Genomic DNA, 14,894 nt, shown 5'->3' on the forward strand with positions numbered 1-14,894 from the left:
TGAGTCAACATGGAGCAGCACCACTGTGGCACACTTTCGCCACCTCGCCGAGTTTCGTGTCACGATGAATCCAGTCTGAGGGCTAAAGTGGAAGAGGACAGTACTTATTATTAAGCAGGTATACCTAACAATGTGGCCACTCTCAGTGTATACCTTATAAGAGGTTACTCAGCACTTCCTAGGAGGATGAACAAATGCTGATCCCTTAGAAATGTTTTTTTTTGTTTTTAATTTTGGATTGGCTAATTCCTACTCAATATTTTTGCTAAGGTTCCATTGGTACATCTCACGAACAGGCAGGTTATTCGATCGGACCACAAAATAAACTTATTCATTGTCAGTTTCAAATGGATGAAGGAAAAAAAAAAAGGTTTCCATTTAAATTTAGCCTAACTCTAATTTCAAATGTATGGTGACTCGAGGTAGAGTTCTTTCGACAGACAATGTCCCTTTGAATGCATGGAAACCCAAGGTTATCACCGTCTAACGTCAACTGATTATCTTAGTGAATGGTACTTATCTATGGAGTTACATTGACTTGACAACCGCCCCTTTATACCACCTCGTATCAACTGGACTGTTTCGCATTATTATCGGTAGATGGCAGCAGGTGCCACTTGTTGGCATGCCATCAAATGTAAACGATAGTCGAGCACTTTTCCGGCTGTCGTGTTAGAAATCACTTTAGTAGATTGTCGTGTCGACGCTGCTTCGGAATTGATTTCGTTTTTATATTTGAAGTTGAGCGCAGGGGCGGGCCGTCCCCAGGGTGCCCGGGGTGCATTGAACCCGGGCATCAACGTTCAAGGGGGTCTGAAAACCTGAAACGTATGTACACATTTAAAGAAAAATTTTAAAGAGGGGTGCCACATTCCCTAGGAACTCCCCTGGTTGAGCGAAGGAAGCGCGTAAATTGCCTTTGGTAACTAGCGTGTGCAGCCCTAATAACATACATACGGTTGGCATACACTGATTTACAATGATCAAATGATAAAAGCGCAATTAATCCATTCGTATCTTCCGTGTCATCCTACCCCTCCGTAGACAGTCGTACGACCTATTTTTATAATTGTACTTTGGTTCGGGGGTTTAAAGAATAAATCTGTTTACGATGGAGCAAAAAGTTATGCGATTAAGATACAAAAATACGGCCATGTTATACACACATACTTGCGTACTTGGTGTTGTAAAGTGCAGCTATAAATCAGCCAAACTGTGGGAGAGGTTGGTTAGAGTACGCATGCGTACCGTGAATGGAAAAGAAAATTAAAGGAATGAAATAAATAATGAACTTCATTCATACTATAGAACAGATTTAAGGGATTAGGGAGGGGGTAGTAATAGTTGTAAGTGGAGATGGGCTTCATATAGTGATGGGTATAATCGATTATTTATTAAAGAAAATCATTCGATTATTTCGATTATCATTCGAATGATATGAATATAATCTTTTGTCAGAATCAAATGCTTCGGTTATGGAAAATCGAATTAGTTTGTTCGATTATGTCATACAAATCAAATGGAATAATCTACTGAAATAATTCTATCATATCATTCGAATGAAATAGTCAAATTTAAAATTCATTCGATTATGGAAAAATCATGTTATTGTTGAAATTTCACGATTATTAATCATTCGATTGTTGAAATTTCACGATTATTAATCATTCGATTGTTGAAATTTCACGATTATTAATCATTCGATTGTTGAAATTTCACGATTATTAATCATGCGATTGTTGAAATTTCGCGATTATTAATCATGCGATTGTTGAAATTTCATGATTATTAAATTAAGATTCGTTATGCTCATCATTAATTTCATATATTCGATGTTTGCGCATGCGTACAGATCGACAGACAAGTATTGCTTGTGAAATATTCTAAACACCCAGTCCTAGGACATAATTAAGTCCCACATGTGGTTGGCGGTACGATGCTCTCAGCAGATCTATTTAAAAATTTATTTCTATTATCTTTGGACCTTTTTTATTATTTATTTTGCCATAATTATAAAACTTTAATTTTCGTTTATCTGTAGGAGGTGTTCAAGTTCGTGTTTTTCCATCTTATAATTAAATATCTAATCTTTGGGAATGGCTCGTCCTTCGTGGAATGCAAACAGCAGCCTGTAGAGGATTAACTTTTCACTTCTTTCATCCTTTTACAACCATGTTGTGAAAGGAAGAGTGTTTATTTTTCCGCATCTGCCTGATCGTGTGGGAGGGTTCATTTCTGGTTTGAAGTTCTTACCTTTGCTAAAGTTCGACGTGATTGCCCATTTGTTGGGTTATTTATTATTTGCGGGTTTTATTTAAGTGCCAGTTCGTTGTCGTGGTAATGCGAGACTGCTGTTATTTCAATTCAGTAAGTATTGTTTTTCTGAAAAGGTTTATTCGTGCTGAAGTTAAATTAATGAAAGGTTTATATTAGTAGGAATAATTTTTGATTTTTCTAAGAGGGAAAATTTTGAAAATTATGGTTGTATTAAGTAGAAGGGATAGATTTTTGAATTTCTATGGATGGGTTTCTTTAGTAAGTATGTATTAAGAGATAGGCTTCTTCAGTAATGATATGGACTCCGCGGCCACTTTATTAGTAGACGCCTACCCTTTTCATAGAATATAACTGTCCTTCAGTAACATCATTTGAAATCATTTATCTTCTTCTGTGCATCCCCTAACGGAGATCGGTGACCACCACGACCACGGGAAATATCTCTCTCTCTCTCTCTCTCTCTCTGGTAGCTCTGAACAGGTGTTCAGTCCTGTCCATTTCTTAATGTTATCAAGCCACGATGTACGTCATCTCCCAGGCTTTCTTCTTCTTTCCATTCTCCCCTCAATAATTAGCCTTGTAATTGCGTATTTGTTGTTCCTCATCAGGTGTCCAAGATATGCCGTTTTTCTTTCCTTTATGTCCTTCAACAATTCACGGGTTTTTCCAATTCTTTGCAGGACATTCCCATTGATCACTCTTGCTGTCCACGGTATCTTTAATATTCTTCTGCATGTCCGCATTTCAAATGCTTCTAGTTTTTTCGAGGTGTTAGTTTTCAGTGTCCATGTCTCGGTACCATACAACAAACTGACCAAACGTGACATCTCGTCATCTAGATTCTAAGGTGGAGGTCCCGGTTTCCATTCCAAAATCATTTATAGTTTCGTTAGTTTTCGAAATTGTGGTTGCGTGCACTTTCCTTTCCACCAAAACTACCGTTTCTTTTGCTTCTTACTGAGATGATTACTTGGATATCACGAGCTTTAATTATGGGAGTTTACCCACCTTGAACTTGGACCAACTACCAATTTGTTTAAGCTCTTGCGATGGCCCTGTTTAGATCGTAGGTTAATGTTGATTTTTCGTTTATGTTGCGGTCGAAAATGTGTGACCAAGTTGACATATTGGAGAGGTTAAAGATCATGAGAAATAAAAGATCTGCACAGCAAAGACTTCGATTTGAGGTACTGTTTCATAAAACAGATGAGAGAACTGCTGTTTGCGCGCTGACATTAAGATAATGGAAATAAATGGATCAGTGAAGCCTGTTTCGGGGTGGAAATATTTCGGAGCAACCATGACCCGTTTAAACACATTTATGTATCGAGTGGGAAAAATCCAAGAGGCTATTGATATGCTTCATGTGATTTATGCCTTATTATTGAATAAAATATTAACTAAAATTTTCAGTCTCTTTTAAAAGGTAAATTGTCGTTCTGACAGCTGTTAACTGCAGCCATGAATTTCAAAATTAAGGTTCTAAAATCAGTTTATACATTAGTACCAATTTTGGGTTTCAACTTTCATTTCAACCACTGTATTTTAAAAATGGTTCTGGAGCTGAAATTAGTACAGGGTTATTAAGACGATGAAAAGAATGAAATGCGCAAAACAATGCGAAGTACATTGGCGTACATTCCAGTTAAGGAATTTTCCTTTTTAGAAGATTCTCCAAAATATTGGACTCGATTTGTGTAATTTACATAATAAGCTGCGCAGTAATAGAAAATAACTTCGTTGCTATGGAAACGGAGGTAGGGTTGATTCATCACTCGAATGGATAGATTTTCATTAATGGAAAGAGGAAAATTGGCTATATTTAGGAGCCCTACTCTCCTATTATTGCTAATTGCGTCAGCACTGAGGGATAATTATGAATTGTCCCCCCCCCCCCTTCCGATGGGTGGAGACGTCAAGAGTTGGAACAACTGTTGGTCCTTCGGTGACGTTCTATAAAAATACAAGCGGTGTTATCTCGTTAAGCAGGACTAGAAATAAGCCGACCTTCGTGTCGGTAGTAGGTTTTCAGCAATATTTTACGTCCCTGCGTATTAGTTCCGACCTTATCTGTGCCACCCATACATTCTTCCTTAAATATCCCCTCACTTCCGCCACAGTGACATAAACGATGCTAAGTGTACAACTGAGAAGCTAAATTTAGTCCAAGGAAGCTATATCGGGATGTGCGGACTACTCGACAAATGTAATTACCCGAGTAAGAAAGTAAACATCGCAGTCCTTCAGCGTATCATCAGTACGTGGCCACTGATGTCAGTTGAAACGTAAATACCAGAAGCAGCAGCAGCCAATAATGATCGTGATTTATTTTTATGTCAAGAGATGGCGCCACCGTACGATACTAATTCGTTAGATCTAGTTGGGCTAATAATTTATTAATTTTTTTTTTCTTTTCGCCGTTGCTTATATATTGTTTCATTTTTAGATAGGGTTAACGAATCGATAAATTTAGAGATTTAATCGATATAATATAAAAATTAGGATTTCTGTTTTTGAGAGTGGTTTAGTCATGTTTTAATGGCTCGTTGTTCTGCGCATTCATCCATTCTTTCGTCCCAAGTAGATGAAATTTCTTCACATTTCTCGCTAATTAAACTTAAACGCGCTGTACCGTGCGATGTGATAATCCCTCCCTGAAATGCTGGGATCGCTTTCGCTGGAGACTGTGGCATTGCGTCATATTTCTTCCGCGATATCGCTTCACGGAACTTGTCAGCAGAAGAAAACTTCTATTCTGGTTTCATCTCGGGGACGCCTACATGAAATTTTCCCGGGAGGGACGAGAAAGGACCAGTGTCCCTTAGAAAAAAAAAAAAAGTATATCCCTGGAGAAATTAATACCGATATTATATCGAAATAAAACAAACAGTGCTTTAGAATTTTCTTTGGTTTTTCTTAGGAAAAAGAGTTTTTTATGTATTCATTCCTTGTCCATCCATTTAAATTTTAATTTCTGTTTGTCACTGACGTCATGATACACTCCCAAGTTACTTCTCTTCTTTCATTTGATATTTTCATAATAAAATTATACGTATTAATCTTTTATTTATTCACATAGCTTCCAGTATCATCAGGGTAATCCAGCGCCGGGTTTTTCATCCTGATTTCCCAACTTTTGACAAGTTTTCTATGTCAAAATTTAGTACGATTACCTGCATCTTAACTGTCTAGAATATCTTAAAATGCGAGCAGTTAGAATAATTTCGAAATGGCGTAAATTTCCAACACACTCTTTAGTCTTATAAATGATCTTTGGACCAAGAATGGGGCGCTTCAGTTATTTCGCTGAAATTAAAAGTGGGTAACATAAATTAGCATTTATTTTCCTGTTTATTTTCTACAGCCCAGATTATACTTAATATCCGCTTGAAACAAATTTTCATCTGCATGTTTATAAAGCGCTGATGTCGTTGGAGTAACACGTAGCTACACAAATGAGGTCTTTTATGCTGCGAGTCATGCATCTTTATAATTACTGAGAAATAATGCAGAACACATACTTCTAATGGGTAGCACAGTTGGTATAATCGCCGTCTTCCCCACACTGGGTGAGGAATGACCCGAGTTCGAATCCCATCAATGATGCGAGGAATTTTCATGGGTCCTTTTCGCAATTTGGTTGAGTTAGTCGGTCTCAGACGAGGGTAGCATAGTTTTTCTTCCCGAAAACTCGGGCTTTTTATCCAGCAAATCGACTACAGAATGCAGTATACAGACATTGTGTATGGCGCATATGGCCTAAGTTGCTGATGGGCCTACAACAACCACTTTTGCACAGTTATTGTCGTAGCACACAGTCAGTTGCACCGAAACAATCCCAGATATGATTTCTACTGAAAAAGAAAGCCCTTGATAAGTTGAGAGAGCGGAATTCTAAGACGTAATTGCAGCTACCTTTAGTAGTAAGATTATGCGTACTTAGCAAAAACGCCAGAGAATTTACTATCTTATGTTCTTTGCTACTGGTAAATGTTTCAAATAGAATGTGAGCATCAGATGTGAGCTAAGCATCAGCCATTAAGGTTATGAGTGCCTATTATCTGCAACTGCGTGTATTGTACAGTCGGCTGTTTGCTGGATGAGAAATCCCGGTTTCTGAGTGAAAAGCCGCGCTACCCTTCCCTGAGAGCTGAATAAGTCAGCCACATTGTGAAAAAAGCCCATAAATATTCCTTGCGAACTCAGGCCTTTTTCAAGCGGCGTGGAAGGACGATGATTACAGCCACTGTGCTAACTGCGAGGGCCATTGTGAAAGTCAACTCTTCATTCGCATACCATGTCGTATTTACCACTCTCAAGCAATAACAGAAATATCTGGGGCTACCGATGATTTGTCTCATCCTTGAATTCTCCACTTTCTTACGAGTTCCTCGCCCGTCTTACCTCAGGGTTGTATTCACGAGATGCTTTTCATTGTTATAATTTAGACAATATTGAAACACCTGGCGTAGAATTGCTCCAGGTGTTTCAATCTTGTCTTAATCGAAGCCTTCGCAATTCTATTGCGAAGGCTTCGATTAAGAAAGCACTGTACACACGCTGCAAGGTACACATGCCACTACGCAAAGATAAATAAATCATGCTCAAGTTTTATTTAGCTTCACTGTGTGGTTTCTAAATAATTTTGTAAACTATGTAGTTTCACAAGAAACTAAATGGTTTACAAAAATACACCAATTTGATCTGATTAGAGACGTAACAGCAATGTTTTAAATTTCTGAAAAGCTTAAATCTCACTTGACCTTTGATCCTTCTGCCCGTTTTTCGATTAACCATTCTTAGCCAATTTATTTTGTTAAAGGAGGGATTTTTTGGATTTTTTCAATCGCATATCTACTCTCGTGGTCATATAACATCATTAAATCCTTGCAATCTCTAATCTTTGAATGAATGATCAGCAAACTTGACATCTCCCCATGCACTGCTTCATCGTTGTAATTAAAAGAAGTTCTGCGAGAGAGAAATATATTTGTTTTTCTCTTTCACGCAATCCTTTTTTTGATATTTATTAATGGAGTGGTGAGTCACAGGTGTGATGCGGTCAAGTTCTTGCAGTGTTTTTTTCATTCCGGGACTGTTGTTTCGGGACCATGTTACTGCTGTTGGGAATTTCAAAACACCTTTCCTGGGCTGTTGCAATAACCTTGAAATTACCACTCTTCTGCCAAGCCAATAGCCACCCACTACTCTTAATTTCAGGCATTAACGTGGCATTCTACAGAAAGAGAAAAACTAATTAGATGCTTTCTCTAGCGCTGTATGTTAGGAATGAATGGTGATGCTGCACTAAAAGAATTGGCAAGCATAAATGTTAAAGGGAAACAAATAGGATTAAGAAAACAAAACATAACTCTCTAGAAACCACTTTAAAAAGCTACTGTATTAGGATAGATAGATACAACCCCCTTACTCGCCTCTCCACATGCCCTAAGGGGCATGTGGGCGAAGTAGATCAAAGCGAAACGGTTTGGGTACACAGTACGACCTAAAGAAGTTATCAGACATGAGAGAAGACTTTCAGTAAACAAAACGGACACTAAAAAAAAGAAATTTGAATACTTCTAAAGTTGAAGGTTTAGACGAATAGGAAAAGGCAGCTATTCAAACGTGACAGTTCTCGTTGGACAATTCTAATGGTAAGGAGGAGTTATTAAATTCGAAAGAGAAATATATGCAAATTTTCTCATGGAATGCGGTTGACAGCCTGATTTCGAAGAGCGAAGGTGTAGTTTTACAGCCTGCGTATCGTGCCTAGGACAAGTGAATCAACCTTGACTTAGGTAAAGAACAGAAATGGGAAGTAGCGTTAATAGTGAAGGAAAGTGGTTATTAGTGAACTTAACATTTCACGTGATGCAGCGAAAAAAATGGGATAAAAATGGCAAATAACAGTCGACGGTTAGAATCGATATTTAGCATTCTATTGGCAGACTGCGACCTGTTGCGTTTTATAGACTAGGACATATGAATACTGAAATTTCCCAGGAGTTCGTCTCTATTAGACAAAAGATCTGAAAATGGAGAATCGAGAAATAAAAAGTCTACGGACAGATTCATATTACAAGAGATGGTCCAGACACAGGAATGTAAGTCGGACAGATGGTAGCTGTTGATCACCATGTGGCTGTGGTAATTTTACTGAAAGTCAGGCAATTAGACTAGACTTCGGGAGAATCTAAACAGAGAAACGTTTCTGTGTTAGATGGAAGAAGAGATCTGCAGAGAGAAGATTCCATGATAAAAAGGAAAGGGGGGGCTGTTGTCATAAAGGTAGATAATAATTGTCAAAGGGTCATAGAATAATAAAATAAAAAAGGTATAAATAATACAGATACGTTAATGGTCTTTTAAAATATACTCCCACAGCGCTTTTATCTCTTCCTTTATCCTTCCCCACTGGTTTACATATTGCGAGCTTAAAATCATATTCTGACGTAACATTGCATATATTATTTTTGTTTTATTTTTTTTCCATAACTTTATTTCGCAGGAATAAACACCTGCATAAATATCAGCTTCGTAACGTTTTATAAATAGGCTCTCAGTACGATTAATGTATTACAACAGACAGATGGCTAGAAATGAATGATACCATCTACATCCTGTATACAGATATCTCTTCATAATCATTAAAACTGAAATCAGTTGATAAGCTTTGTTTCTTTCTGACAGTTCTGCAGCTGAGTTATGCTAAATTCTATTCATAGTCTTCTCTACTCTGATTTTCTTTACGTTTATCCACTTTGGGAATTTCCACGATCTTCTGTTCTGCGGAAATGAGCATCCGCGCTACTCTTTCTTGATTTTGCACTTTGGGTTTTCGTTATTACGAGTTTAGGGTGGTCTGTGTTGAAAAACAATAACCTCCCCCCCTCAACTATTCACTTTGTACTCCGTAAAGCGATAAATTAAAATATTTAATTAAAAAAAAAAGGAAGGAACTCTTTCCTTGGGCGTAGAAATAAAATCACCTCCTTAATCTTTCTCATTGCAGAGCCATTTAAGCTTGTTGATTGTACAATATTACACCTGCAGGCTTGGTGCCCTGTTGTTCCTATTTGTTATTCAAATAACCTCTTCAGACGTGAAGGGAATCTACCTCCGCCCCCCAACTTCCACTAAGATGGGGAGGGGAGAGATTTTGTAGAGGTAGGTAGGTTCCTCCGTGATAATGCATGGTTTATATTCACGACCAGCCCTTGTTTCGTCACACTTTTTTTTCTGTTATTAATGTTACTGTTTTGGAAGCTCGCCAATGCAGCACGTGCAAAACAAACCTTGTCAGAGAGATGCGCCCGGAGAGCTAACAATGATGAATCGTCTCCTATTTGGGTGTAAATACGAAAGCACCTTCAATGCGGAAACGGAGTCCTAAGCAGCGGAACGAAGACAATGTTTGTAGCGAGAAATATTCAGCAATGAAATGCGTGGATAATGCTTTATTACATTTGTAGTGACCATGGAAGTATAAACAACACTTCTTCTGTTGTGGGCTCCAAAGTGGGAGCTTTAAGAAGATCCAACCTTTTATCAGGACATTACTTCTAATTGTAATACGAAATGACAACTACACAGCTCATTAAAAGTGCAAATTTATTTTTATAGTGTGGAAACCTCGGCACAACGTTTCGGTAAGTTTTTTATAAACCTTCTTCAGGTGCAATTATTAAGACAACAAAAAGGAAAACATAAAAATGGTTAACTTGGCCACTGTTGCCGATCTCATTGTAAGTATAAACGCTTCTTCTGTGGGCTACAAAGTGGGAGGCTTTAAGAAGATCCAACCTTTTTATTAGCACATTATTTCTAACTGTAATAAGAAATGATAACTACACACCACATTAAAAGTGCAAATTTATTTTTATAGTGTGGAAACCTCGGCACAACGTTTCGGTAAGTTTTTTGTAAACCTTCTTCAGGTGCAATTATTAAGACAACAAAAAAGGAAAACATAAAAATGGTTAGCAGTACTACACTGGTTTGCTTGCAGTTCGTTTTAACTGATGTAATAAATTCAAGTAGGTTCATTTTGGGAAACAAGGTTGTAAATACCTGAAGTTTTCTATATTTTATCCTCGATTTTGGAAATAATATATCGCATCGTAGACAGTCGAAAAATGCACACTGACCTTCCTTTCTTCAGAGTTGAAAACACTAAGGAACAATGTGGGCGTTGACAATTCCATAACGCAAACAGTTTTGTTGTGAAAATTATTGTGTTGTAAAAGATTTGTTTCTTTGTGGTATTCAATATACTGGTTTTATGAAGACATGTCACTGAAGAGTTTCAACTCTAGACGTATTTGGAGTCTTGTTAAGTCCTGATCCAAAATGCTGAAGACTCTAGCCCTGATCAATCTAAGAGGAGCTCTTGTCACCTCGGAAACGTAACAAATTCAATTCTTTCAGCACCTCAGCTGAAGCTGACGAAGTTTGCATTGCAGTTGTTTAGCTTAAGAACTTTACCACTTTATATGAAGATTCTTTTTCCTACCATGCTTTTCAAAAAAAAAAAAGGCTCATTTCTTATTTCAACTGAAAACGATTTCTTCATTCCCTCTGTTTTTTGGTGCTTCACCAGATGCTTTGAAATCAGTCTTCACTGTCCCAATTTTCAAGAGTTTCAGCAAGTTGCATCATCATAATTACCCCCAATTATAATCATTAATTAATTTGCCAACATTTTCGAAAACCTCACAAACAAATGTCTCAGCAATTATCTGCCTCTGTTTTCTTGTTGAAAACCAGTTTGATGCCATGCTTAAAAGGTCACCTCTGCTAACCTACCTTCTCCTTCCCGGTAAGAAGGTAGGAGATTTTGTAAATACCCTCTTGGTCCATAGTTTTCAAGCTGGTATTGTTTTTCTTGATCTCGCTAAAGCTTTTCATCCTGTTAACTTAAATATTTTATCAAAAAACTGAAAAATCTATGAAATTCCACCACTGTCGTCCATCACACATTGAGTATTCTGCATCTATATTGATAGAGCCAGGTGTTCCCACTTTTATTTGCTGAAGCCCACAAGAATCTTCCATTGGACCCTTCTTGTTGAGAGTGTTGAAGAATTTATACACATTATTTAATGTGAGCAGAGTTTATTGGTACGTAATGAGCGCTAATGGGTAGCACAGTTGGTAGGATCTCCGTCCTCCTCAAACCGGGTGGAAAAGACTTGAGTTCGAATCCCGTCGATGATTTGAGGAATTTTTATGGGCCATTTACACAACGTGGATGAGGTAGTCGGGCGAGGGTAGCATGGTTTTTCATCCAGCAGAACAGAAAATCGAACATACGCAATTTACAGACAGTACACACAGAAATGGTCTTAGTTGCCGATGCTCCTAAAACCGAACAACAACTATATAATGAATAAGCATGAGAATCCTTGTTATATTCTGCCACTTGCCACACAAACCCTTTTAAACTACAAGTTTACACTTCTTGATGATGGAATTTTACCAGCATGGTCTTCACCGATTTCTCCTGTCATTGAATATACGAACCTTCGTCAGGTATTTACAACTTTCTGTCCCAAAATGAGATAACACCATTGTTTGCGTCTACAGGAAGTCACGACAGACAGAAGACATATTGCTAAACCCTCTCTAATTTCTTCCCTTCTTCCTAGACAAGCAAGATTGCGAGTTATCCTTAAACTCACACATGCCAGTAAACGTGTACAGCGAAAGACTGGAAGATTAAAGAAAATCCCCTTGTAGCCTTGTCATCATAGCCTAGAAACAGTTTTCCTAGTTCTGTTTCCACACTGATAAGCTGCTTGTAGATAAAAAGTATCATTCAATATACACTCGAGCTTATTGGACATCCCAACACCTTTCTGGATAACCAAACAACGCTACTAATCTTTAAAGGAAGCGCAGTGAATGACGTCATCCTACGTCACACTCAGATACAGTCAATATTAGAACTCTTCAGATACATCTTAACAAACAGTGTTGATAAATAAAGACACAGTTATATTTTTATTATTGTTCAACGAGGAAACTGAGCGCCATTTTTATTAGCTCGTGCTTGCTGAGCATGCGTGTTAAGGAACATAATACGCGTCTGCTTCCTATACCGGATTTTTAAATATTGGTAATGGTACTTGTCTGATAGATGTTGTGCTCTCCAAATTACGCATTCATTTAGCAGATAATTTGTAAAATATCAACATAATTTATGTTATTACAAAAATTTCAGGAAATTTCGTTTCGCCTGCTTGCACCCAGAAAGTTGTACATAATTTTATGATTCAGTGAACAATGCCTTGACAACATACGGTGCAACCTTGGACCGGCCACGAAAAGGCGAATTCGTTCTTTTTTTTTTTTTTAAATTCCTTCCGAATTCGTCAAGATTTACATAAAGGTATTTAGTATCAAGAGCGACATCTGTAGGATGAATTTGTCAACTGTTTTGATTATTTTGATGTCATGGAAAAGAAGTTCCACTACGTACAATGGGGAGAGGTGAGAATGGGGTTGGGGGGAGGCTATAGTGAAGGGTCGTAAATCTCTTGGTTTCCGGCAGCTTTCGTCACTTTCATTCTTGCTCCACCCGCTCTTCCGTCTTTTTTTTTTTCCTCATTCACGGGGGAGGGGAGGGGGGAGTGTATACACGCAGCATCTACTCGCCATTTACATCACAATCGTGTCATCCGACAGAATTACGACGCTTCGATGCACGTGCCGAGTGAAGTTGCCGTGCACGCTGTTGTGTGTCTGCTTGGGACTTCGTTACATAATTGCTCGTTCTTAGGCCGGTTTTGTTGGAGTACGGGGTGGTTGCTAAGGAGAAGATAACAGTCTAAAGGTACACGATTCTGAGGGGGGGGGTTGAGAAAGAGGGGAGTGTCACATGTGTTTTGACGTTAAACAGCTACGCCACCGCCTTCCTGGCCACAACTTTGGTAGCGGGTGTCGGGCGAATTTTTACTTTTTCACCATCCCGAAGAGCGCGGGATGTTTGACTGTTTGTAGACAAGCGGTGTCTTATCCCCGACTCGGGTTATGCGTCTGCCACGCCACGCACGTGGCCCTTTTGCATTCGTACCTCTTAGGCGAGCGATGCTCTGAAAAGCGTTGTATTCCTTCTTGGAGATGTCATTTCGAGTGAAGTACCTGAAGACCAGGAGTCTGTCTCTCGATGTGAAGCTCGCCAACAGGGTGCACGAATTGTTCAAGGTAGGTAGTGCGCCGGCGCCGTACGGCCACCTTGCGAGTCAAGTCTCTTTTAGAATGTATTTCGCTTCTGAAGTGTTGTCTGTCCGCCACACACCACCCCACCCCACCCCACGATTGTCTTAAAAACTTTACGAAGTGAAAGAACCGATTATGAAAACAATTCCAGTTCCGAATGGAAACGATCAGGAACTTCTGATCGTTTCCAATAGGAAGTATGTCTGGGATGAGTTTTTTAACATTAAAAGGAATGCAAAATATTCGTTGAAGAGAAATGTGTTTGGAGCACAGTATTCGAGAATATCGGTAATCGAATGTCATATATCCACCAGCAGGGCAGGCCACGGTGTCAGCTAGTCACGTGACCTGTTTATGAGCAGACGCTCAGCTGCAGGTAGGGTGCATTTATCAACTTATGGGTACAGGTACAAACCCCATTGCTGATTCCAACCCTTTCCTTTCGAAGGTCGTTTGTTGTTGGTTTTTGCTTCCAAGGAGATGTTACTATTTCCCTATTGTCCCGGCCTGAGAGGATGTGTTTTATAACCCATGGACCTGCACACTTATACAGTTCCTGGATGCAACCGAAGGACATTCATTGGGCTACATGGATTGCTGGTCTGGATGTAGCGAAATGACTCAGCAATGCGTAGAATTATTTGTTTTATGGAGGAGTGTTGGAACCCCTGCCAGTACAGATCTTTCCTCTGCGATTTTCATAGCTTTGGACCTTAAGAGTCAGCGATGGATTAGGTTGTTCGTTGTTGGGTTCATAGTTCCACTAACCAGGCCCAATTGCTCTTTCGTATTTTGTTCACCCTCCTTTTATCACGCGGAACTTATTTACCGGTTTAAATAATCCTCTTTTCGTGGCCTTCCGTGATGGTGCTGTCGCCGAGAGAAAGGATCAGAGAGGTGTAAACGTACCTCCTTAAAGTTGTTTTCACGCGGCTAGTTCGCTTGCAGGAAAGTGAACTGCGTGTTGCAACCGGAATGAACGCTGGTTTCTCGGTTACGAACTCGTGTTTATAGCGGCGATAGTCGCTGCGGCACACACACACACACTGCCGCATTTCAGCTTCCAGCAGCGTGTCCTTGAGCTGCCTCACTTAATAACACAATTGTGGTGCTTGATAGAAAGTTACCACAACATTGGCAAAGTTCCTACAAGGATTAAAATGTTTACACTTCGAATGATTTAAAGATATAACGCGGTGTACCTCAGAACCTTCCTCGTTTCCTCCTCTGTGATAACTACAGACACTGCAAGATCAAGCATTTCGCGTCAGAGGGAAGGAGGCGGGAACGAATAACTATGATCTCGTGAGGGAGTTAAGTGCGAACGAGCGCATAAAAAAAAAAAAACACAAAAGACGCTCAGCTAGCACGCCTCTAACTGATTATGATCGTTA

At 39.1% G+C, this 14,894-nt stretch overlaps 1 protein-coding gene across 4 annotated transcripts in view; it reads left to right on the plus strand.

Annotated features, from left to right (window-relative positions):
- LOC150079383 (5'-AMP-activated protein kinase subunit gamma-1-like) overlaps positions 1-14,894 on the plus strand; it is a 383,429-nt gene that overhangs the window by 110,971 nt on the left and 257,564 nt on the right. The window contains exon 1 of one of the 4 annotated variants that reach the window (XM_090383414.1): positions 13,231-13,485. The exons of the other annotated variants lie outside the window; for them this stretch is intronic. Within the exon in view, the coding sequence (XP_090239540.1) occupies positions 13,402-13,485 (84 nt within the window). The 5' untranslated portion in view covers positions 13,231-13,401. Of the gene's footprint in view, positions 1-13,230; positions 13,486-14,894 lie in introns of those variants that run through there. 4 annotated transcript variants of the gene reach the window in all.

The sequence above is a fragment of the Mastigoproctus giganteus genome, chromosome 10 (assembly GCF_048544385.1).
Source record: "Mastigoproctus giganteus isolate SK-2022 chromosome 10, ASM4854438v1, whole genome shotgun sequence".
Taxonomy (NCBI): Eukaryota; Metazoa; Arthropoda; class Arachnida; order Uropygi; family Thelyphonidae; genus Mastigoproctus; species Mastigoproctus giganteus.